General features: G+C 35.7%; 1 protein-coding gene across 3 annotated transcripts in view; it reads left to right on the top strand.

Moving 5' to 3' along the window:
- LOC134851092 (SH3 and multiple ankyrin repeat domains protein 2-like) overlaps positions 1–26,676 on the top strand; it is a 68,107-nt gene that overhangs the window by 12,240 nt on the left and 29,191 nt on the right. Inside the window, exon 1 of one of the 3 annotated variants that reach the window (XM_063867020.1) lies at positions 22,946–23,342. The exons of the other annotated variants lie outside the window; for them this stretch is intronic. Within the exon in view, the coding sequence (XP_063723090.1) occupies positions 23,326–23,342 (17 nt within the window). The 5' untranslated portion in view covers positions 22,946–23,325. Of the gene's footprint in view, positions 1–22,945; positions 23,343–26,676 lie in introns of those variants that run through there. 3 annotated transcript variants of the gene reach the window in all.

Here is a 26,676-nt window from a genome sequence, read left to right as displayed (position 1 = left end):
CAAAGGTTGATCGGTTACGGAGCAGTAAGTCGGCAACTGCATATTCGTACTCGACATTATGTAAAAAATACTCTCTTAGCCAATCAGAACAGAGATGAGAAAAAAATCGTGCACGAAACAAATGATAAATGTTTTTTTTGCGTACAGTTTGCTTTCTCATCTTGTTTCGGATTCGTTAACATTAAAAAAAAACAATTTGCCACCGCGGTTAACTAATAGAGAAACTTTCAAAATATTGTTAAATTGAGAGTATATAGGGTATAGAATTTTTTTTATCACTATGCAAAAAAAAGTGTTCACAGAATTTTCTGTGATTCAGGTATATCTTTCTGGTTGTACTATTGTTTTCTATGCTAGGCAAAAAAGGCGACAGGACATTAGTGCGACAAGATATTCAGACGGCAAAAGTGTATTAGAATTCAATATTAGCATTAATTGTTAAAATTTCCGTTTTGTATGTTTCAGAAATAATTTTTAAAACAATCATTTTGCTTTTTGTATTTCTCAGAAATGCATGTCGCATTTTCATAAAACAATTATTTCGCGTTGTCAATTTCTCAGAAATGCACTTTGTTGTCTAAAAATCCTATCAAAAACTGATGTCGCCGTAATGGCTGTCGCCTTCTTTGGCTGTCACAAATTTCCATTCGCATAAGAATACGCATGTGACTTTATTGCTAATGCGTTCATATAGGTTTGTATTTGATACTTTGTAATGTTAATAGACAAACAGCAGTCTAGAATTAAAACAACACGGCGGCCATGGTGCAATTTTTAGAAAAGTTATTTAAAAATTATTGAAAACGTTTCCGCGCAACTGCACATTATTAACCATTTGTTGCAAAAACTAATACTTCAAAGTGATATCGGAAAAAAAACTTCAATTATAACTGCTGGTATATTTGAAAACCGTTTTATTTAGTATGGAGAGAGATTTTTGAATTGTACTTCCATTTTTTTATGTCATTACTCGTGAAAAGAAAATTTTAATAAGATGACGTTAATTCTGGACCAAAAATTTGCAAAGGTATGACATTTAACGATGTTTCAAATATACAGTGAACGAATTTTGACCGTTTTCTTTGATCCCCAGCCCAGCACGCAAAATCATCAGTTGATTGATATATTTTGTGTTTAAAAAATGATAAGAGAAACATCCCTGTCATAAATGCAATGTGGATTGATTTGAGCCAGAATAATTAGCAACTGCGCTTAAGGTACTCGAGCAGCCCGAACTGAAGTTGCACGAATAATAATCAATTGTATTATATTTTCGTTGTCAGTTTCTATAAAAATCAATTAGAATAGACATAAAATGGATTATAATCATTTTTTTGTCAAGGGAATTAAATTCTTCTTAATCAATTTGAATTTATTATGATGGATTATGACGAAATTTTTCTAAAACTTGATTAAAAATTTTAAACAGAGTGCAGTTACTTACAACTTGGCAGTTATTTTTTTGGTCAAAAATGAGATGCATTTGAGATGACGAGATGGAGAGGTTTGATGTTAACTGAGTTGAACATGTTGTTCACTTATGCAGAAATCTCCAAAAAGTAGTGTAAAGATTTCTTTTCCACAAAAAATTGATTTTGATGAATGTTTTAAATAAAAAAACTGATTGCATCGAAAACCAAAACGGAATATAATTGGATATGAAGCGTTATAATGGATTTTATAAGACTGAAACCAATCAATCAATTATCTTTAAAAATTTTGGACTCAATTTTAAATGGGTCATGAAAATCGATTACATTTTTAAAGCTTTTTGCCAATATATTCCATTAAACTCTTTTATTTTCCATGAAGCTCTAGTGCGGGTACCGGGTTGATCTCATGGTGAAAGTCACTATTATCAAGAGCTGTTACAATAAAATATCTGTGTTGTATCAGACTCTGACCATATAGCTTTGACAAAGCATAAAGAAAAATCAAAGAAAATACAGAAAATAGTATTGTTCCGACTTTCGATACAAAAGTAACCGAATATTTGTGCTAGGGGTAGGTTTTTTTTCTTCAGACCAATTTTGACTTTTTAATCAGCCTTTTTTGACGATTCATTTTAAAATCATTCAAAAGGTATTGTTGTCCTGAGTCTAAGTTTGAAAAGATATTTCACCTTGGATCATTTTTCGTAAAATTATGGGGGTTTAAAGATTGCCATTTTGATCATATTGATTTGTTACAAGGAGCGAAATCTATCCTTTTGTACTTAATATGGCGTGTGGGGAGATAATTTGCACAAAAATTTTAAATTTTAGCAAAAAATTTCATTTTGTTTCAATACATTTAACTTTATTACTGCCCCATAAACCTTAAAAGGCAGTCGGAACATTCAAGGCTTCGCCCCGATACGAGCAGTCTTGTTTGTTATCAAATTGATCATTTTTAGACCCTGACTCGATCCGATGATTCCACCTGTTTATTCCAGTCACCGAAAATTGATATACTTTTAGAGTATTTGGCGTCTATCAGAGTGTATATCATCAATCTCAAGAAGCTTATAATTCTATCAAGGTGGGGTAGTGGAAATGTAAAATCAAATGTTTGAATAAAACTTTTTATTCAGACCAATTTCGAATTTTTAAATCAGCCACAATTAAACGAAATTTTTTCTATTACATTTAAAACAGTGAACACTACAGCTGAAATCGAAAAGAAATTCATTTTCAGAATCAAGTAAAAACAACTATTTCATTGAAGGACAGTCGGGATATTCAGGGCCTTGCTCTGATTACAAGCCTTTTTACAAATTCAATCCGTTGATAGATTTTTTGTTAGATTTTATTTTTTTATAAGAGAGCATTTTAAATGATTTTTGCATCGTCACTCCTTAGTGGGTAATAATTTTGGTATAGAAGGTTTCCTTCACATTGCGTTTAGCAACGTTTTTCTCAAGATTAGATTGCAATGAAAAAATTAAAATGGTTGATATAGTTTTAAGTAATTCGAACATTCCTTTGTAAACTATTTGGAATTGTAAAACAAACGATTAAATCTTTGGATGGGTCCATTGACAACTAAAATAAATAATCCATTTCCGTTTAACTTTTCTGATCGACAAAGCGAAAGAAAATTTTGATATCCAGCGTTCTTTGCACGCAAATCAAGAATCACAAGTTACAGTCAAATGAGTTTGATGCGTATCAGTAGTATTGTAATCCGCCGTGTGTCCTTAGGGGGAGGGGGGTCTTTTCGACGGTAGGGGTCTTTGGGGTCCTACCAAAAGTAGGGTCCAAAAGGACCCATCTTTTTTAAAGACCCCAAAGTACCCTGCCCGAAATAAAAAGACCCCTCTCTTAGGACACCCGACAGACAAAATACTTTGGTATTTATTTTCGCGCGGTGGTTAAATTTAATCCCTTCGAAACTTTCCCACCACTAAATAAGTATGGGTATATCCGGCTGCGGTTTTCTCGCTTGTTTTTATCCAAAAGCTAATCCTTTTCGTTCATATAAATATGAGTTTACATAAAGTACCATTCATATTTCCTTTTAAAAATTTTTGGTAATTATTGTTCGTTTCTCTTTCTTATTTTATTTTCAAACTTATTTCCAAGTCTCCCTTATTTTCGATTTGCACCATTTTGATTCTTTTAGCCTTACTATTAGCTTACTTTGGGAAACTAAATACGCAATCCTTCGCTCCTGCTTCAAGGGTAAGTTGCAATTACCAGTCTCTTTTGCGCCGGTCTATTTAACTTAAAACAATGTTTGTTGAATGTTTTATATTTACAAATGTACAGCCGTAATTCCAAGTGACAAGGCAATTTAGCCGACATTTTCAAGTGAAAAATTTTATTGATCAGTTTTATCAAGTTTTCTCCTTTTTTTCTGACTAGAACGAACAGACGCTTCTGTTAGAATGAATGGGTTATTGATAGGCGGAGGGTCTCTTGAACTGCTAGCTGCGCTTTCTTCTTGAAGCTCTTCCTCCGTATAGCTTTCTTGAAGAAAGCCCCAATCTGGGACCCGGAATTCCGGTGATTGCCAGCTTTCGCTGTTTTCGCTGCTATAAGTCGGGGTATTTGTCAACTGGGAGTTTGCCCACTCGCTTTCTTCCGCAATGGCCTCGAAGAACACATTTTCTTCTGTAGACCTGTGTCCAAAGGGCAATGTAGCTATCCCGTCGAATAGTAAGAACCGCATACTATCGAAGGGTGAAAGGGCAATTCGGTTCTGCGCTATGGTTATGTTGGTATATGCTTTCGATTTTATTGAGTAGTTGTATATACGAAGGGTTTTTCCACTCAGTAATGTTTCCCTGAACCTCTGGTGTGTAAGTTGCTGCTGGGAGTGTTGCACTACTCCTTTTGCACTCCTCTTGCTAGTTGAATCTAAATGAAGAACGAAGATTAGCCCATAAACATATTTTAGCTTTGTAAGCCCATAAAAATTCGCAAGCCCAGTTCTAGTATTAATAACGAAAACAATTCCCAAATTTGAATATTTTGAAGACTCAATATCTAATAACATTCCAATTTTTTCAATTCCAAAAAGTTTAAATATCTTAATTCATTCCAAATCATAAAAATTTCAAATCGTGTCATTATCAAAAAATCATTCCATGTCAAAACTTTAAATTTGTTCACGTCAAAAGTTACAAAAGTGCGTGTGTGGTGAGTATTTGTTTAAAACATTTTAAATGATGAATGGTTCTTCATTTCAAGTTTTTAAATGAAGAATCAGAGGCTTTCAGGGCTAGTTATGTCTAGTTAAATTGACAGGGATCAACAAAAGTTATTAATTTGGTCCCAACAAGATCCGAAACCCCAATGAAGGGAACCCTTAATGTAAAGAAATGGAGGGGGCTTGGAGAGGTGCTTTTTTTCAATACTAACCTGCATATTTCAACGAGTAGAGCTTTGGTTTCAACGCGATGAATTCTGCAATGATTTTTCCCGCCGCCTCGTCCTTAAATTTCAATACAACCTTCTTATTCACATTGCTGAATAAGAAGTGATCGCTTGGGTAGTTGGAAAAATCGAAACTATCGGTAGGTTTTTGCAGATCTGCGTATACGTCTTCGGTTTTTATCGCATAAATAAACGAATCTGTGTCACTGTATAGCAGTTCAAGGTTCATGCTTGCTTCCATTTGCCGATAATGAAAGTAAAACATGAATCTTTTTGACAAATCCAAAATACTTGCACCAATTATCATGGGTTTGTCCCACAAAATACTCGTTACAGCAAAACAAACAGTAGCAACTTCCTCGTCGATTATCTGGAAGCTTTTCATCGTGCTCAAAGCTGTTTTTTGAAGCAATTCTCTTTCGTTTCTAATAATTTCTAGTTTTTTGCGTCCTTGTTTTGATTCCATAGTTTTACCGAATGCTGAATTTACGATGAGCTTGTAAAAATTCTCTTCAAATTTGTTGCGCGCTGACATTCTCAATTGAGTGTTTAAATCGACAAAGGGCTCCATCCATCTACCTTGACGAAATTTTAAGACCTTAATCAATTTGGTAACTCTTAAGCCTAGTTCTATGTAGAGTTTCAATGTAAGGTAGTGCAGAACGTAGCCTTCCTTTGGATCTAATGTTTGAACCAGTTTTGGTACCTTTGGTAGCGACGTGACCCCCATCTCTCCTAACATCTGTTTTTGCTCGTTACTTAGTTTATCCGTGCCGATAACTTCACGTGAGGGGGCTAGCGGGTAGTCTGCAAAGTAATCTTGAAGTTCTTCAGGTATACTGAGATCCACTTCCAAAATGTATCCCCACTCAGATTTATCGTCGGTTTGCAAAATATATTCGAGACTTTCCTCAACTATTGAGAAATCTTTGATGGGAAGGGGACAGTGTTTCATAATACCCCCGTATAAATTGTTAGCGTCTATATTCAATAGATAGCTAGAGGGCTCTTCAGGATTGTAGTCTTCGAGGTATTTGTTGTTGGCTTTAAAAAAACGGCGTGCATATATCGATGACATCCCTCCCCGTATCATTTTTTGAACCATGTTCAAATGCTCCCTTTCAGTAAGTAACTTGAGGTCTGCATTGCAGACTTTTAAGAACGCATCGCCCGAGAGGTTACTAGCCGTGAAGTAGCATGCACAATCTAATCCGTACGTTTCGTAACAAACTTCACGAAAGGCTTCGAATACTGAAGCGAGTAATAGTACGTCCGTTGCTAGGTATACATCATGGTACTCATCTAGTGATGCGCATTTCATTTCGGCGAAAACTTTAATGGCATGGTTGTACTGATTTTTCGAAACACTTATTTCCCCTCCCTGTAAAGTGTTGCTCCACATTTTTCTAGGTGGCAGTCGGGTTTCTCGAAACTTTTCAAAACTACTAAAGTATGAATACGGGTAGAAACCTTTTTGTTTTAGCAATGCTATCTGTTCTGATGAGTAACCAAGTTCTTCGAAGTAATTTTCCAGTAGGAAAAATTTTTCTTCCGGCAAGTATTCGACGAGTTTTGAAAGGGGGGACAGCATGAATTTATAGGAGTCTATGAAACGTAGATTTTCATACACTTTTTTGAGTTTACCATTTTTATCGGTGTATGATTTGATATAGACCGACATAGTGAGTGATATATACTTCTCCTCAGTGGAAGGGATCACTGAGTAAGTGTTTTCGGGGTTACTGTTTGAGAGCGCTTTTATAATGAAATGCAGATCATAGTTTGACAAGTTATGCGCTATTACGGGTATATAGTTCGCCGTTTTTCGATTGATATTGCATTCGTTATGCGCCCATCCCAAGAACTTGTTGGTATAGTGACAGTGATCAAGTACAACTTGGTCATTGTCAGCAAATTCTGTTTCACATATCCAACAAGTGTGCGCTTCTTCACGCGTGCAACTTGGTGTGCCAGTGAACGTGTAATACTTTCGTTTTTTGAGGTATATTTGTTTCGCCAAAGATTCGAGCGAGGCGATCAATTCCTTCATAACATTTTCTCTCCTCTTCAGTTCAAACTTTAAAACTTCGCGCTTCCCAAATTCAACAACGGCCAGAGCGTAACCGCATGGTTGATGAATCTCTAGTGTTTGGGTGCTAGATTTTTCGGGGTCGGGTTGCGGTCCGTATACGGGTAGTAGTAGCGATTCGAGGTCAAAGTAAATAACTCTCGGTACATACCAGCGGGCAGTTAAATTTTTGAAACGATGAGTGTACTTTCCCGGTTTTGGCATTGTGATTACCACTCCCTCGTCTTGGTAGCACATTTCCTGGTGCCTGTGTAGTGTATCGATGGATGAACATGTATGGAAGCATTTGCGGCAAATTTGGTTTCGGTCTCGGTGTCGTTTTCCACGCACATATTCCACAACCCTCATCAAATCAGTGATCAGCACATAGTGATGAGTTTGTCCGTTGCTGAGTAGTAGTAGGTCAACACATAGATCACTTGAGTATTTGCTGGACACTCTCAAAGGTAGCAATTCACCTTCTTTGTACCTAATGAAAACAAACAATTGAGTGCTCGGGTTTCTGGATGAATGTAATGGGTCATACATGATTAAACAAATGTTTTGTCAAAAAAAATCAATGCTCACCGGAATACATTGACTTGACAGTTGTTAAGTTGTTCAAATCGGTCAATATCATATAGTTCCATTGGCATCTCGTACCAGCCTTCACTTTTCACAACATGTTCTTGGAAGAGCTTGTAATTTTTCAGTTTGTTTCGATGTTGGTAGCTTTGGGCAGCAGGATAAAGAGCAGTTGTGGTCTCTGAATATCGATCATGGTACGCGACCACAAAGCAGTATAGAAAGCACTTCTGATCGTTTCTCGTTTTAATGTTGGTGAAACTCTGTTTCACCGGTTTCAATGAATTCGGAAGGTCAATGTATGAGCCAGCACGGATAGGAGAAAGTGCTGCAAAACTTACAGCCAGCTTTTCAATGCGCTCCACAATCCAACCGCTACGGTGAGAAGCGAACGTGTTCATGGCATTGACCATATGCTCAATCAATTCCAAATATGTCTCTTTCTCGATTCCATTGAAGAAGACATTGATCATCTTAGAATTCAGATATAACATTGTCTTCTCGTGGCGTAACTCACCGTCACCAGTTTCGTTTGTATCGCTCGAAAACTTTATCATACTCACGTCCACATGCAGTTGAAATTTACAGGGTCCTTCCTGCACTCTTTCGTCTATCAACGCATCAATTTCCTCTTTGTTTCGCATGATTACTTTCATCAGATCCAATTCATCCTCCCTAACGCTCAACTCGTATCGTCTTAACTTTCCCCTAAACGCAGATTCAGTTGGAGCAGATGATGTTCCCACCTCATTTCCGGGAGTCCAAATTGGTAGTTGATGGTTTTTCGACATATGTTGCCGGAACTTCTCAACCGAAAGGAAGATTGTATGACAGTAGATACAAAGACTATCAGTTGAGACGTTGTGAGCTAGCTCGACATGCTCCCTAGCTTCTGCCAGCGAGCTGAAGGATTCTCGACATTCGTCACATTTAGTTGGTGGCGGTGGGGCTGCGATGGATATTTTGTTCATGTCGTCTCAAGTTCCTTGGTGAACTAAAGACTTTCGAGCAGGTCGAACAAATGACTGGTTACTGTTTTCCACTTGAGTTAGGCATTGTTGGTTCAAGATTGAGTGTTCAGGAAAGAAGAAATCTTTTCCAGAAATTTTTCAAGTTTTACCAAAGCTGATTTTGACAAAGCAAAAGCGAGAAGTGAAAAGTTTTTCAAAAACAAAATTTGGATCAAGACTCAATTAATTAAACTCAATTACGTGGGTGAAGCATAAAATCAACAGTGGCTTTCAAGTGGTTGTAGTTTTGGGGCTTTATATGGTTTTATGAAATGACTGTCAATTCGATATTGGGTAAATGACTCAACTGTATTAAACAGCATAAATACTTGTGGTTAGAGTAGCTGACAATTCCATGAAGGGATCAACCCGGGAATGTTATTTCTTTTACCTAAAGTGTGTGAATGTTAACACCCACTGCTATTATCAACTTCCCTGTTTAGTCAACTTGACTAAATATTGAAAATATAGTTGAATTTTTTTGCCAAGTTTTTTTGTTTCAACCAAAATGGTAACCCACCAATCAAGTCAAGCAAGGAAGACCCACCAATCAAGTCAAGTCAAACATACCTGACAAAAATGATAAAGGGTAGTTGAGAATTTTGTTCATTTCTCAAATAAATTAGTATTCTATGACAAATTTCACATATAGTTCATCAAAACCTTGATGCAGGGCCGTTTGGTACAGTAGACAATAACTACCCAGCAGTGCTATTCATTAGGAACCTCTGAAACGCTTGCCCCACTGTAATGTCAGGTCAAAAATTTGAGATGTTTCATTTTTAGTACATATTCTTGTAGTGAAAAAAAAATTACAAAAAAACTTTTTGTCTCCAAATCCAATGAAACCTGGTACAATTAATTTGTCGTGATTTATTGGACAGGGTTGTAACCCATGTTGAAAAATCGAGAAAAAAAACTTATTTTGAATTTTTTAACCATTTTAACCTGAAAATGAGTATTATTAAACGTGAAATCTGTTATAGACATGTAATTTTATTATATATAATGCTTTATACTGGCTCATACACTCTCTAAAGTCTGCTCCTAAGAGTCCTGGCTAACCCCACCAGGCTGTAGACATATTAGAGAGAGAGAAAAAAAAACAGAGAGTGTAAAGAGCCAAAAGTAACTATGGTTGATTAATCGGCAGAATTGCTGGACCCATCCATAAATAGCTTTCTTTTGAAAAAGGTATATCCCAAAAGGGATAATAATGGGGTTTATGGATCGTCAGTTCTCTCTCTCTCTCTCTCTTTATCTTTTTCTGTGTTAATATTTATATTTTGAAAACTATTATGAAAAAACATAACAAAAACATTGTTATGTTTTTTGTTTCAACAGCATTAGATAAAATCTTAGGAAGAGTATTCAGTTTATCTTTTATGATTTTTCGAAATGAGAATTAAACTTTTAGACTTTTATGCCGACTTTTTAAAGTTATTTTGATTTTTTTTTCTATTAATTTTTTTTTTGTTTTTATTTCCTTTCTATTGATTGAAAATCACAAAGCAAACTTTAAATTAGAAAAAATCATAAGCAAAACGTAAACAAAGATTCAGACACAATAATAAAAAATTTATCAAACTGAATAATAAACCCCCAAACTGGTGCACTCTCGGTGGAAACAAAGTTTTTTTTTGAGTTTTCAGAGATCTCTAATTTGCAGTTTGCGTTTTTTCGGCGCAAAGCAAGCATTGATAGGCGGCGTCTCAGCTACTAAGTTTGGTGCAGTGGGACTTTGACTGCCGGAAGAAGAAGTAGAAGAAGTATGCTGCTGCTGTTGTTGAGTGATTGAAAAAATATCCGGTTTTATTGGGGTTTTGGGCGTCTGCTGGTCCTCATCTTTTTTCTCTGTTGAATCTGGTGATTCAATCGACTCAATGTTCCAGTAGCTTTCTCGCTCTGCTAAATCTCTAATGGATCCTTCCTGATTTTCGTAAGAGGGGATCGATTGGCAATTGTAGTTAAACAGTATTTTTCTCGATGAACGATCAAGGCAAGTAGGGTCTTGAATATCTGTGCGCTTCAGCGCAGGATACGATTCAGTCACACAGCAACTCTCGTAGTCCTGTTTTCTGTTTTGTATGAGGATACCAATTTGATCTAGCAAATAGTTGGGTAACATCATATGGTTTTTAGTGACCCATTCATCGAATTCTCTGCTTCCTGGATCAAGATCGTTGAAAGGACTTGCTTTTCGATGACGCATTTTCCGTTCCTGTTGAACCACTACGATAGAATCTCTGGTATAAGTTTGGTATAATATAGCTCTTTCAAGAGAATTAATTGAAATGATTTGCAGCGGAGTTGCCATCGTTCAAAAAAATTTTGTATTGAATGATTTTGAGAGATTGAATAAAAATAGTGAGTAGATTTAGTTTGACCTACCACTTTTAGTTTTTTTTGCTGGTGGTCTAAGATTTAGCCAATTAACATAAATCTGGTGTTGTGAAATTTTAATATGTTTTCAGGGCTTTTGCAATTAAAGTAGAAATGTGAACGCTTTGAAAATCTATACTTCAAAGAAACAGCATGGCGCCTTTTTATGATACCCTAAGCACAAAATGACAGAAATTTTACACTTCAAAGAGATAACATGCATGCCGCCAGGGTAAAAACGTTGAGATTTATGAGCTAAAACGGGAATTTGCCAGACAGATGCAAGCTATTGCTATCTCTACTTCAAATAGGGTGCATGACGCCTTTTCTTATGTCCCCCGGACGAGGGGCTTTAAAGGTCTCCACTTCAAAGTGAGTACATGTATGCCGACATGTAACATTAACTGAGATTTATGACCCATTCAAGTGCTTTTCAGACAGAAATGACAGATGCAATAAACACGCTTGCATCTTATACAAATCCAATTGCAAAAACTAATCAAATTCTCCCGCTATAGGCTGAAGGGGCGCCATAAAAGTAAATCCACAGATATTTGTTTATCTTCTATCCAATTCATTATTCATTTCACTCTATCATAAAACAGTTGAACCAACAAGTCACTACCGTTACCACCACCACTATGTACTCGTCGCTAGAAAATGATACAGACTTTTACGATGATTTTCAAGATATATCTTCGGGAAAAAAACGCATTGTACGGGTTGGAATGAAAACTTTTGACAAAACGGGTACATATATCACAGTTAAGTTATATAAAAAGAATGAAGATGGTGTATTTAAATGTTATCAAGCAGTGACCTTAACGACAAGAGAATTTGATTGTTTGGCAGATAATTATTCAAAGATTAAAAAATTGGTTAAAAAACAAACTGGTGAAAAGACTTCATCTTCTTCCTCCTCCTCCTCATCCTCCTCAGCTGTAAATTATAAACATCATAAAAGACGATACACGTCAAAACGATCAGTCCGTCCCGAAAAAGAATGTGCTGAAAGTCGCGATGAAAACGATGCGGATGATGAATACTTGAATAATAAAAAGTGTAGAGTTGCCTGAAACAGAAAAAAAAACGTTTGAATAATTTGAATTAACCAGCAGAATGGTTGAAGCAATGTATGAGCAGTCGCCTGAATTTTTAAAAAAATTTCGAAAGAATTTTAAATTTTTTATTCTGAACAACGAACCCGACGCCTCACAACTCCCTCTAAACACAAATTTTGCATTTGCAACCCACTCAATTCAGAACGAGTCTTGCGCCCAATTGCTCGACAATGACCATCCCCACATCCATGTTCTCATCGAAGTAACCAAGGATTGTGTCGACGTAGTGAAAAAGATGACCTCAACCACTTTCGTTGTACCTTGTCTACTCTCATCTTTCAAGCATCTAATATTGGGTTGCAGTAAACTTCACCTATCAGGACCCCTGATGGAAAAATTAAAAATTGCTGTCAACTACAACAATTCTATTAACAACTCAACTGACATTGGTGGTGCTTCTCTACAAAGAAAATTGCCACAAGTTTGCTTTGCTTCACAAACTCGATCCATTCAAACTCAAACTGATTTAATCCTTAATGTAACAATTGAACGCTTCATTAATATTTTGAATGGTGATAATGCCGCCGAGTTTTCTAAAATTATTGATATCATTTTGAGTGGGTATGGTCGTTTAGAGATTGATTCAAATACTTTGTTTGTTAAATTTATAATGGGAAAGAAATTTAAATTCTGAAAACGGTTTGTAGAGCCTGCGATAACGCCAGAGGCAAGTGTTCTAGCAACCATAAAATATGTTTTTTCTTAAAAATAAATTATAAATCATTAAAGAAATGCATCAGTATCACAAAGTTATAACATCATATGTTTAGCAAAACGCATCATGTCATGGTCGTTAACCTTGAAACCTATAGGAAATTTAGATGAAACTATAACATGAGCAACATAAATACAATAAAGTCCGCACAAGACCGAGTTAGCTGATTAGATTGGCTTATTCATCAGTATTTGGTTTCCCTCATGGATGGAACGTCTCATATTTTTGTATACATGTGGATAGTTGTGTAGGCTTCGTCCAAGAGGATCTGCAAAAAAGATTTGACCACCAGCTTGAGCAAACAGTAACCAATGAGTTCCTGGCTGGTCTGAGTTTGATGCGTTCACTATCATGAAAGTATTGTCACGTTTCAATTTTGTATTAAATGCTAAGTTAGCGGGAAAAATGCCGCAAAATCGATGTTTCAAATGCTTGCATCGGTGAATAAGCTCAGTAATCTGTAAATTGTCCATGTTTTTCACCGAGTCAACTCATTAGAGTGTTTTTAGCTATTTTCTATCGGAACGCACGTAAACTGTTGATGCACGCTCTCCCATGAAAAGTAACTCTACATTTTCCCCCAGCGGTGCATCAAACTTCAGTTCTACTGAAATGGTGCAATTGGTCAATTCAGGATAAATAAAGTCATGTGAAGCCTCCTGAGTAGATGTGAGATCAAATGCCATGTGAGATCAGATGTGAGATATAATGATTGTGATAATTAGCCAAACTGATTCCATGACTATTGTTGAAAACAAAGTCTAGAGCTTCCAATGTGTTATAGTATATTCTTTTGTTATCAGTCGTTGACACAGGAGTTCCTCCAATGGGTAGACCGTTTCGGTAAACAATGATTTCATTCAGCTGAAATTTTTGATAATAAAACGGGTTTGTTCGGTTAGTTCCCAGGTATGCTGTATTCGAGCTCATTGCTAAAATCATTCGACGAACTGGCTCTTTGGCAAAAACGTCTTCTTGTCGCCAGCTTTGCACACCAGTTGTGGCCAAAAAAGTTCTGGGTAAAACTTCAATATAATTGTATATTGCGGGTGTTTTCAACAGAGTTTTTTCTATCGACGATAGCACAAAATCGGTTACTGTCATTTTGCGCACATATAAGTTAGCCTCAGTGATTTCAACACGGTAATGTTTATCTCTATGCTCAGACATGATAACAAAGTCATTAGGAGATCGTCTCAGAGAAAGTCTTATTGTAACACCGCTGATAAGATGTTTGTCACATGATAAAAAATCACAAGCAATTTTACCAAATAAACGGAATTCGGTTGATGCAGCTACGATTCGTTTACGTTCAGTGACATCTTCAGCTCGCCCATTAGCACCATCAATACCTGATGGATTATCTTCATAATAATAACCTTGACAAGCAAGCCATGTTTTCTTTGCATCCTTACCATGTGAAAATTCGGTCTCAATGAAACTCTTATGGGCAAAATGGCATTGGTTGTTGAAATTTTTTCTCCATTCAAGGACATTGTGCATTCGGAAAATAAAGATGAAAGTGGATTGTTAACCAAACATGGGGTGTCTCGTTGTGCTGCCTCTGTAGCATGAGTTAGCAGTACATTACCATTATTTTGAACAACGCGTGCTACAATCTCCAAGCGAATTCGTTGAAGATCGATAAAGTTGTTTCTATCTCCTAAAACTTCAAATTCGAGCATAGGACCATCAGGTGAATAAGATGGACCAATTTTTTGAGTGAACGCATTTTCAAATGTAACGAGTAGAGGAGGCTTTTCAAATAAATCTAATGAGCTGTGAGTTGCTTCAGTTGGCAATAAATTAGAAATCATTTCGTACTTTGGTGAAAAAGTTGGAGCGACTTCTCAGTGGGGTTCGTTTCTTTGGAATGAGAGCTTTTGTTTTTCTTTTTCTTGTCGTTGTTGTTGTTGCTGTCTTCCGTTTTCTGCTCATATGGGACTTACTGCGTCCAGCTCCAACTTGTTGTTTGATCGTGTTTTTTACTGTGTTTTTCAAGGCTTGTTTGGGCGTTTTCTTCCTGGTTGCTATGTCTATTAATTCGGGTGCTGCTTGAACAAGTAATTCTTTTCCAATACGTTTTGCTGCTGGTACTATAAATTTCCGAGCTAACGGAAGTGCTACTCGTCCAATACCCATAGCCAGAGCACCGAAGCCACTACCCCGCTGTCTGCAATGTCCTGAGAAGTGAGGCATGGTCGCTTTATTATGATAGTATGCCTCCATAATCTTAATCAGAAAACTTTTGAAATTTTAAAGTCAAAACAACTTTTTCTCCTCCTCCCGCAAATGGTACAAGTCTACCGGTTTCTGTTTGTAGGTTTACTGCAATGCTCTGGATGTTATTCACGAGGAGTATTTTATAACCTAAGTTGCTAAAAACTTTGCGATGATTTGGTTCAATGCTGCAAACGTAACCGTTTTTCACTCGTCGATTAGTATCAATGACTCTGAGCAACGGTGCTTTGGTGTCACCCTTAATCTGATAATGGATTATATCCAAGTAGATAAACATCATTTGGGTTCCAGCAGAGATATCGACAGGGTAGTCGGAAATGAAGTTTTGCGATGTGAGAGTGCTATGGATATGACTGGATTCTTTATAGCCGATATGGTAGCCCGTTCCATCTCTTATACCTTTGAAACCGAAAATACTAGGAATTTGTGGGCTCTCAAAGGTAATGCCTTCCCAATAATGCATCCAAATTGAAAGATGTTTGGTAATGGGGTCGATGCTATAAGTGAAATTATCAAGATCAACCTTCCGATTGATTTCGTTGAATAATTTCTCGATTTCGCCATATTCACCCTTTGTTATTTCAATTTTCTCCCCATCATATGGTCTAGATATTTTATCTTTTGCCACTTTAAGACTTGCTCTAACTTTGTCTTTTTTATAGTACACTATTTTAGTATCTGTTACATGGTTTTAAATGAGTGGGAAACGTTATTTCTGACAATGCAACTCTCCATTCGCCTTGCAGATCGATATCTTCACTCAGCAGGTTTTTAAAACTCGCTAGTGAGTTGTCAATGAAGATATTCATTGAGGCTGATGACACCAATGTAATACTAAAGGAATCTTTGTCACCTCCAAAGTTGCTAGACATTGTTTAGCTTGACCCTTCTTTTTCCAATACTCTTTTTCCAATGATTAGTTCGGGCTCATAAAATTTACCCTCTATTGGTTCTCTATCAGCGTCAATAAGATTATAAGTCGGTGGGTTCCTTGTTGGTATGTCAAATAATTCAAAAACTTCGTCAGTGAAGGATTGTTTATAACCTTTTCGAAAAGGGATGTCAATTTTTGCTATTCTCACAAAATCGCCAACGTAGAGCTTTGGTCGGCTAACTAGTTTCAATGATTGTTCCACTCTTAATGAAATTAGACGTGGAACATCCTTTTTTGTCACTTTATTGGGGGCTAATTTGATGACGCGGTTTGTTCTCGAATTTATTGTGTTGACAAAGTCTTGAAGCTTATCGATGTAAGAGTAGGTCCATTTGTCCTCCAAATACTTGTAAATCAAACTTTTTAGTGATCGAATGTTCCTCTCGGCGAAAGCGGACTTCTCTTCACTCTCAGTTGTGTATGTTTTGATACCCTTTTTCTCACATAAAGTTTTGAATGACCCCTTGAACTCGGTGCCTTTATCTACCCAGACTTTTTTCGGTTTCTCTGTCTTTATCATTTGATTGAACGCTTCTGCAGTTGTTGTGGCACACTTTGATTTCAGTGGCTGCACGCGAAGATAACGGGACATGCAATCTACTGCAACTAAAAGATATTTGATATCTTTGTTGTATTTTGCTAGTTTGTCAACATATGCCAAATCGATTGACCATATTTCGTTTATGTCATAAACTATCACTTAAAGCCGAGCTATTTTGCGGCGAACTGTTCGGTATTTTGTATAAGATGGTTCTGTATGTAAAAAATGTTTAACTTTTTGTCTTGGTATGACCGTTGTAGCCTTCAAAGTTTTAACACTGCCGAACAATGCTGGTCCTTTATCTGTGTAACTCTTTTTCAAAAGTTTTTCCTCAGTTGGTGTAGGTTTCCCATCTTTTACTTTTCGTCTCCGTCTTTTCTGACGTTGAAGAATCTGAATCGTTATAGGGCGTACCGTACGATTCAGTGTCGTCTTCGTCTTTCTCTCTTTCTTTGACTCTTTCCGTGGTGGCTTTCTTTCTTGTTTTGAGTCGTTTGGTTTGTTTTGAACTTGATGATGGCTTACTACTGTCGAGGGTTTTTGTTTTGCCCGAGGTTGACGGATATTTGGTTGGACTTTTGGTTCTTCGTTGGGCCTGTTCTTTAATCTTTGACTGAACCGCGTGTTTGGCATACTTGTTAATAACAGACTCTTCGGTAAGTTCGAGAGCGGATAAAATCATTATGTAAGCAGGGTTGTGTAGTATTTTAGTTTGCTGTTGTATATCATACAAAAACGATGCTGCTTTGAGACCGGTTGGTACATTGTCAACATAAATTGTTTCATCCATGGCGTTTATTGAGACTCGAGTTGAGCTTTTGATAACCTCCAGGATAGTTTTAGTTATGCATTCAATTGTAATAGAATGCATTCATAGTTTATTTTATTATCCTTTTGCTCCTTCTCATCCACAATCCGCTTCTCCTCTTCCTCCCCACCTTCCTGATATTGATTAGTCTCATCTTCTGTAAGAAGTCCTCTTGATTGTTCCCCAGGGTCAACAATATGCGCTGAGGGAGGTGTTGGTGGAAGGGGTAGTGGAAGAGTTTCAGTCGAAACTGAGTTTTGCTTCGTCGGTATTAGAGGTCTCATACGGTTCAAGTAAGATAACTGGGGCTTTTTGTGTTTAATTGAACTGTTAAGTAGCACTTGTGATGCATGCGGTTGCTCACGGATATATGTATGTTTTGGAATTAAAACAAACTCTTCTGCTGCCATGTTTTATGCTGATGGTAAGTATCTGTAGCAGAAGTAAAGTATCAGTCTGATCAAGTTGAAACCTTGTTTCGTTAGAATAATTGCTCGTTTTCGTTCAAGTTTTGTTTTTCGGCTGATTAAAAGTTTGTATGCCACTTCGAAATTTTCAATGTTTGGAATATTAACAGATACATTGCCATTGACTACATTGAGCAAACATTCACATATAACTGAAATAACTTGAGGATTTGTTGTTTTTCTAATGAAACTTCGGAGCTGGCTGGGATTCAATTGTACCATGTGCTGCAGAATAGATAATTTCTCGCGTTCATTTGTGAGAGGTGTAACCTCTGCCTGGTTTATTGGTAAGTAAAAAATTGAGGGACCAGGTGGTGTAATGTTTGAACAATATCTCAAACAATCGGATGTACGCGGATCCAAGTCGATTAAAAGATGACCGTATGTGTCTTTTGTAGCGAGCTGATAACAGTTTCTTCAATTGTCTTCCAAGATGATCAAGTTGCTGAATATCACGAGGTGATTTGAACAGAATGATGTGTGATGTGTTTAAATCAATTGTTCGAGACCATCTGCTTTGTTGGAACAAATTATGTTTAACATATATTACATCTAGTCCTCGATGTCTTCCTGCTGTTGCAAGTTTGACAAAGTCTTTATCGTTATAGATTTCTTCGCATGAATCATCAAAAACTAGAAGAATGTTTTCAAGGTTTCGCAAACTGTCAAAGCCATTGAATTTCATGAAAGTTAGATCAACGCTGTGGGTATTGGATTTTTCACTATAAAGAGGTTGAATCTCTTTGAAAAAGTATAGGGCTCTTTGAAATTTGGGATAAATTGTTTTTCCTTTCAACAATTTAAATATCAGCTCTGTTTTTCCAGAACCCGAGGGGCCCACGATGGCTAAAAAAAGTCTCGTAGATGTATCAATAACTTTATTCATATTCTTGGATTTGGTAGTACATAACAAACTAAACCCGATAAAATTGAGAACCAAACTGAGGTTTCTTCACAAGTTAACCTCGTTAATGACAGTTTAAAGATACAAAAAGCCAATAAAATCAGAATTAACACCATTTGTGACATGAAAACTACTTCAGACCGTGGTACAGTCACGTTATTGCAAAATTTCCATGATTTTTTCTCCATATGATTTTCGTCATACACAAAATTGGTAACTATAGTTCCATCAGTCTCGTCAACTACTGTGTCATTCATTTCAATTTCCCTACCGCTTTCTCTCACTCTCGAACTTGCAAAATGAAAAATATATATACATATATGAAAAATTAATTAGGCATCTGAACAGTAATAAATTTCATATCGTGTATAACCTGTATAGACACTCGGTTTATTATCATCATCAAAATCATAGTGCATTTCCAAACATAATTGGCTGGGACATGATCAGTTTTGGCATGATACACAATTTTCTTCACAGAATCTTCTCTTATTTTTTTGAATCTCCATGGGTAGTTCACTGCTGGTTAGATCCATTTGAACTCCTGGTTGACGTTTGGGCACTAAGACTAGCTTGGGAAGACAAAGACCGCGCTTGCTGGGTAACATTACTGATGTATTTGAATCGTTGAAAGTAGATGAATTGGTCAATCACGGGGAAGAACCTCCTCAAAGTGCACAACTCTTCTTCAGAAAGTGTAACTTGTTCTTTTCGTTGAACTACTTGGCCTCTACAATCAATGCGTTCAATCCTGGTCAATGAAATCTTTATGTTACTTTCTGGTGTCATCCAAGCACAAAGAACTGAATTTGGAGATATGTATGTCTCCACTTTCCCCTGACGCTCGTTGTTGACACTCATTTTTCAACCAGTCATTGAAAGCTTTCGACTTTTTTAATGCACAATGATTTTTAGAGTTATGGCGCGGTAGGTGTTTGTTACATTTCACAAAATTCTTGAAATATAATTGTTCGACTCGTGGACAGCCCAAATCGTCAAGATTCACAACTTTGCGGTCTAAGTATTTGGATAAAAAATCAGCTTTTTCTTTTCCTTTGGCGTAGAATACAGCATTGGGGTTTCTTAAGACAAAACTTTGAATGATTTGGTTCAAATTCAGGTATAAATAATCACCGCTATCCCAATGAAGTCCGTGCAAATAATTTGTCAGCCAGTTGTAGGCTTTTTGTTCAGATTTTGGAAGGGAATTGAAATTAACTGGAGGTAGAAAAATTAGGGAATCACCGTAGTCGGAAGTTGTTATAGCTAATTCTTTTACTATAAATGTGTTTTTCTGTTGTCGAAATCCCTCAAAATCCAACACAACTGATTTTTCCTTCAGCATTCTAATAAATGGTAGAGTTTCGGTTTCTTCAGTTTGATATACAAACAAAACGTAATTCAACTCAAGTGACCAATCAAACTACTGTTGCAGTTCCATGGTAAAACATAGCAGTATGTGGGACCAGTGTTATAAAATTCGCGGACAAAACCGGCGGCATCGTGTAAAATAGCATGCATTCGTAAAATTTTCGAATCATTTAAATATTTATCCAAAGAAGAATTGTCCATACCGATCAGACCCCCGTAGGGTCTCAACTTGATAGCAACATCGTAATTTATATCATTAGTAGTTGAGAAGAAGAACAGTGAACATGCAGCTAAGAAATAATTTCGACGGTTGGTGTTTTCCGGATAGGTTTTTTTCAAAGTAATAAAAATTTCATGAATACTTTCCAAGTCTTTTGAAGTAATTCTACGTTTTTCAAGTTTCATTTTTTATTTTTTCCAGCACTTTTCCGACCTGCTGAATTTCAAGCCAGTGGAAATGAAAGTAACCTTTTAGATACCACTTACTCACTCCTATTTCTAACTAATGATTTCAACCTATTTTCAAGTGTTTAGATGGATATTCCCCTTGGTGGTCTCCATGAGTCACCCATTGATTTGCCTTATGTGGGACCTGGAAATCACGAAGGCAAAAATATCTTTGGTGTGACCGTAGAGTTTACCCCGGCCACCACTACAGCGAATTTTAAGCTGCATTACATTGAGGTTGCATTTGAGAAAAAGGAGGGCATATTTGAATATGTGTGTGTTGATGTGGGGAGCATGGAAAATTTCTGGCTGTGCGAGTCTCTGGGTGCGGGATTCGAGAGTACTGAGTGGCGCTTCAAATTTCAAATGGAGCGTCTAGTCAGTATTATTCATGTCCCTTGGTCGGATCCCGAAGACGACATGCGGATGTGGCCGTAAACCCTTCCTCTGCTCTCCTATCCGTACTCCTGTCAACATTCCGTTTTTATTTTATTTTTTTCTTATTTTTTATATGTTACTTTATATATTATTTATCAAGTCCTCCTTACCTTCTTACCCCTCTTATTATTTGTCACGTTCTTCGTCCTTCTCAAGCAGGTCAGTTTTTTAATGAGGTCTCAAACTTATTTAGTTGAACAGTGGGAAAGTTTGGAAGAGATTAAATTTAACCACCGCGCGAAAATAAATACCAAAGTATTTGGTCTGTCGGATGTCCTAAGAGAGGGGTCTTTTTATTTCGGGCAGGGTACTTTGGGGTCTCTAAAAAAGATGGGTCCTTTTGGACCCTACTTTTGGTAGGACCCCAAAGACCCCTACCGTCGAAAAGACCCCCCCCCTAAGGACACACGGCGGATTACAATACTACTCGTATCTTTTTAAAGGATTTTGATGCAGATTTCTAGTTGCAATGATTGATCTCGGAAACACGTCCTTAGTGACAAGAAGTCGAATTTTACCTAATTTATCAAAAATAAGGTGAAAACTTAAAAAACGTACAAAGAGTGCTCCGCGAGACCCAACGCTGAGTTATGTTGAATTGGCTTACGTGTAAGCAAAATCGTTCTAGAATTTTAAAGAGTTTTAGGGTTATTTGTTTATTTTCCTTGAAGTTTGAAAATTAATTGAGATTTTTCAAAAACAAGTCAATGTTTTTTTTTGTTTTCTTGCATTGATTGAATCTTTTCCAACGGTCTGTTGGCTTTGTTTTCTTCGAAACAATTTCGAAGTTTCAGCTACCCAGTTTTTGATAATTTTTTAAATTTTACTTTCAAACTGAAATTGTGAGCCAAAAAACAATTTTTCCAAAAAAACGGGGTTTTAGAGTTGCCATTTTGGCCAGTTTCGCCAGTTTGGATTTAATCCGTGCTATTAGCGCAAAAACGGCAATTTCGCTCGGTTTCAAAATCGTTTACACCTACGGAAAGCTAACTGATCTTATTAGGAAAACATAAGTATAATATTGTATAAAAATTGTATAATATTGAATTAGGACATAAGTTTACAAAAGAAATGGTTGGTTTTTTTATTAACGGATCTTACTACAAACTGTGTAATTTTTTTTCAAAGCAAAATCAAACCTATCAAATTTATTAAAAAAACCTAACACTGCAGCAAGTTTGGTTTAATCATTTAGATGGTGTTGTTTGTTAAAAGGAAATTCATAGAAATTCTTCACATTTATTCTCACAATCACAGGGAAACCGAACTACAATAAAAACAGCAATTGGCTTAAAAAATTTTTACTAGCAACAGCGACCATAATTCTAAACATGATTGCCCGTCGGCGAAATCTAATTTTTCGTGCCCTTTAACTAGTCTCACATAGATTTTTTCTATAAATTTTTTTTCAGTTGTAAATTTTGGACCTTCGATACGAAATAGCAAGTGTTAAAAAATCCGTTTTTAATGTCAGTCTCAAAATAGTTTTCCCTGGCAAACATTAAAGCTCAATCGATTCTAGCGATTATCCGTGCAATTGTTGCACAAAAAAATAGCTAAACGTCCTGGTTAGCTAAATCTCATTAGCTTTTTTCTGACTTTTGCTGGATTTCGGACTTAGGGAATCGATACGAAGTTAATCGATATTTTACTGTGTTTTTGTAGAACTTTTCAACCTGGTCTGGATTGTAGATATTTCTTATTTCACTATTCCCGATGTCATGAAAAGATTTTTTATGAAGGATCTCGGGGTCAAATTATCTCATAGCTATTGCTTTTCTCAAAAAAACTGATTTTCACATAGAAGTTCAGTGTTTTCCGTTTTCTGTTTTTGATGTTTGCAGCAACTTAATTCGTGTATTCTACTCTTTTTTACTAGGATATATATGGTCGCCTCAATATAAAAACAATCTAAAAAATAGTCTATTTCGTTATTACCAATTTCACGTTATTGAAAACCTCCGGCTAAGGAAAAATGATTCAGAATTGATCAAAACAATACGTGAACGAAAAACACCTGCCGGCTTTTGTCTTGTGGAATGAAAAAGTCAGAATTAATCACCCTTTTACCAATTTTTCCAAAAAGCTGCCTGGTATGGTATGTTTTTTAAAACTATAATGTCATAGCTTGGTTTCATTCCAATATAACCATTAAAAATAACCACAAATGGTGCTCAAGATTTTAAACTCAAATTTTGTGTTCTCTATACCTGCTGAAAGATATTTAAATTGTTTCTTTCTATAGTTCTAAAACGTCGTGAAACTTAATTAGATAGCTTTGAGATCTTATGGCTAACCATTAAAACAAAAAGTAAAGTGTGCAAAGAGACGTTTTCTCGCTGATTAACAGGTCGAGTTTATGATGCTTAGTTTGTTATTTTAAATTATTTAACCAAGTGTTAAAAACACAACTGTGAAAGTACACGAGAGCGGAATGGCCAAATGGAGAAGGTAAGACTTAGCTTTGAATCATTCGCCTGTTAACGTAAGACCCCATTTTCATTCCACCTAAAGCATTTCTAGCAGACAACTCAAAAACATGAGTTTTTTTCAGGCTCAAATTTTGCGAACTCAAAAAAAATTTCTGGCAGTTTTTTATATTGAAATTTGACAATTTTTCAGCAAACGCTCTTCAGCAAAACTGTACTTAAAAAAATGCTTGAAAAACAATTATGAAGTTACACATAAATTCCTCCTTTTTAAATTGGTAAATTTAAAAAGTTGAAAAACATTGAAACTCAGGGGGCCTGATTTCGAAATAAAAATTGCATTAGCAAATACCTTGAAAAAATGCTCATTGCCAGTTTTCTTCATTACTCATCATTTTCAATTGTTCAATTATCAATTATTTTACATTTTTATACCACACATAGTATTTGCCAAGTTATCTCAGGAATATGTCTTTACTTCTGCTACACTAGGGGAGAAATGCATGTACGGGGAAGAACAAATTACATCAAACAAAGTTCAGTCAAGTCTATGCTGCTGTATTTTAAAATAGACATGAAGGAAATCTTCGATGCGTACAGTCATTAGATGATTTTGCAGGCAATTTAAAACTCACTTTTTTAAAAGTAATATGAATACTTAGAAAGTCTTGGAAAATTTCGTTAAAAATTTTTTATTCTGGTTTCCCGATTGATGCCCATACAAAAAAAATGCCTATCATAAAATTTTATATATGGAGTCTATGGAAAAAATGCTTATCATACAATTTTCAAGCTAAAAAATTGTACGACAAGCATTTTTTCAACCGAATTTTTTTTCAAAAATTATCTTGAATTGGTTTAAAACTCAAGCAAAACAATTTGATGGCAGTTTTGCTTACATTGAGTGCAGCTTTGGGATCAAAAAAAATTTGAACAAAGAAAATGCTTATCATATAGTTTCATATCTAAAAATTGTAGGATTTGCATTTTTCCATAAAAAAAACTTTGAGGTTAAATTTCTTAATCCTTTTTTGGATTGCAAACTTGTTTCTGTGCTCAAAATTTTATTTAACAACTTTGTAGTTGACATTTTGTTTCCATAACGTAGTCCAACTCGAGTTTTTACCCGAAAATCTAAAAATCACAATCAAGTGTGTTTTATAAACACAATTATTATTATTTTTTGTTTCATACCCTAAGATAAATCTAAAAAAAACAGGCCTCTTTTCTCAACCACCAAAATTTTCAAAGTAAATTTTTTTTATCCATATACAAAATTACGTTTTTGGTATATAATTTTGTGTAAAAATGTGAAAACATTAACTTACATGGCTAATATCCCCAAATGTCGTTTATCTGCGTGTTAACTGCCAGTTACACTGCGTGTTTTCCTATGATCGAAAACCCTTGGTTAGTGGGTTTCGAATGAAACACATAACTTCAAAACAATGAAACACAAAACAATGCTTATTATACAATTTCCTACTATGAAAAAAAAAATGCTTATTATACAATTTCCAAGTATGCAAAAAATTCTTGTCATACACATTCATAGTACAACAAATTGCTTTTGCTAATCTCATAAAAAATTTTTGATAAAAACTATGGCTTCGGCAAACGTTTGTTGTGTAATTCCAGAATGTGGCAAAAATGCTTATTAAAAAAAATCTTGTTTTGCTCTTCTCACTTTCAGTCATGAAGTTTTATGAAATTGTAAGATAGGCATTTTATCAACTCGGGTTGTTATTTATAAGTTTAGTTCAGCAATTTAAGAGAAGTAGCTTAACAAAAATTCCTCACAAACACACACACGCCACGCACACACACGCACATATACGAGAGATAGATGAGCAGTTTAATGATTTAAACAAGCCAAACTCATAAACGCCAGGCAGAAACAATTGCAATTAAATTAAACGAAGGGTTGTCTGCTATATGCAATTTGGGAATATAATAACGGTTTTACACAAATGGAGACAAACACAATCTTTTCGCAGAAACCAAATACAAAAAAAAATAGTTTTCGAATGATTGCTTATAGTTTAGTTAGGGAAGTTTAAAAGAATATATTTATATATAAGTTTGTATTAGTGAAAGTTTCTAATATATAACCGTCTCATAAGAATTGTTCCTGTCTCCCAACTTTTTATTACCCGAAGTATTTTTCTTGTTTTAATCATAGAGCTGGATTTCGAAAAGAAGTTGTACAATTCTTATGAGAAAAAACTATGATAGCGAAGTTCGGTCAATCCGAGTTTCATTTGAATCAGCTCTCCATCTTTTGTTTAAAAAAGACGATTTCCTTTCTGCTGTTTTCGTAAGCTTGAAACGCATATCAACCTATTAGAAGAAAAATTCAATAATTTTCACTAATTTAATCCATTTTTTTTTGCTATTGAACAGAACACGCCATTTCAGTAGCATTTTTGTCATCATAAATTGGACATTCTATAAAGATTAAAGATATCTCATTAAACGAAGTGTTTTACGTTGCATTAGAACCAAAAAAGTCCAGTACGATCAGTCTAGAAGCAAACAATTGAAATTTGTTAAATGAATTTTGAGTTCACGCCTTTACCTACTGAAAAATATGATTGCTAATATTTTCTGGGCTCAATATTGCCTAACGCTTTAAGCAACCTGGGAAACTGAAATTCGGCAAGCAAGTTTGCTTACTAAAAAAAATGCTTGCCAACGTTTGCGAAAATTGGAATCAACGTTTATCAAATTTTCAAAACAGTTTTTGGCAGTCAACTAAGTCGAGCGAAATGCAATTTTTACTAGCAGTTTCCAAAAAAAATTGAAAAATAGATATGTATAAAAACAGTGTTTGTTCATGAGATCAAGAAACTGCTCCATAGACATTTGAGGCCCATGTCATCTCTGAAAACGTTTCTACAGCTTTTCTTGTCAAAAGTAGCCAGTTGTCTTGAAATTGGCACGTCAGTTTGCAGTTGTAAGCAAAGTTACTCTCCGTATCTAGCTTCAGAAAACAAAACACATGAAATATTGTTTAAGTACAATAATTGGAAGTGTTAGGGTAACGGTAAAATTTAACTACAAAGTGTTTTCGGAGAGACATTATTAAGTTGAAAAGTTCTTAGACAGTCTTATGTTCCCACTTATTTTGTAATTTTCTTCATTTCAAAAATTTAATTGAAAAAACAATTCACTGTTTTGGAATCAGTTTAATTGTTAATGGATTTGATGCTAAGCTTAATGTGCTAATTGAAACTATTGTGTCTGTCTGTAAAGAGATTTTAGGTAATAACTGAGCGCTCTCTTACAACTCAGACAGAAATTACATTTTTTTGAGATTTGAAGGAACTTGTAGCTGTGACTGAACAAAACAGTCC

This window comes from Symsagittifera roscoffensis, chromosome 7, assembly GCF_963678635.1.
Source record: "Symsagittifera roscoffensis chromosome 7, txSymRosc1.1, whole genome shotgun sequence".
Classification (NCBI taxonomy): Eukaryota; Metazoa; Xenacoelomorpha; order Acoela; family Convolutidae; genus Symsagittifera; species Symsagittifera roscoffensis.
This window is presented reverse-complemented; position numbering and strand designations above follow the sequence as displayed.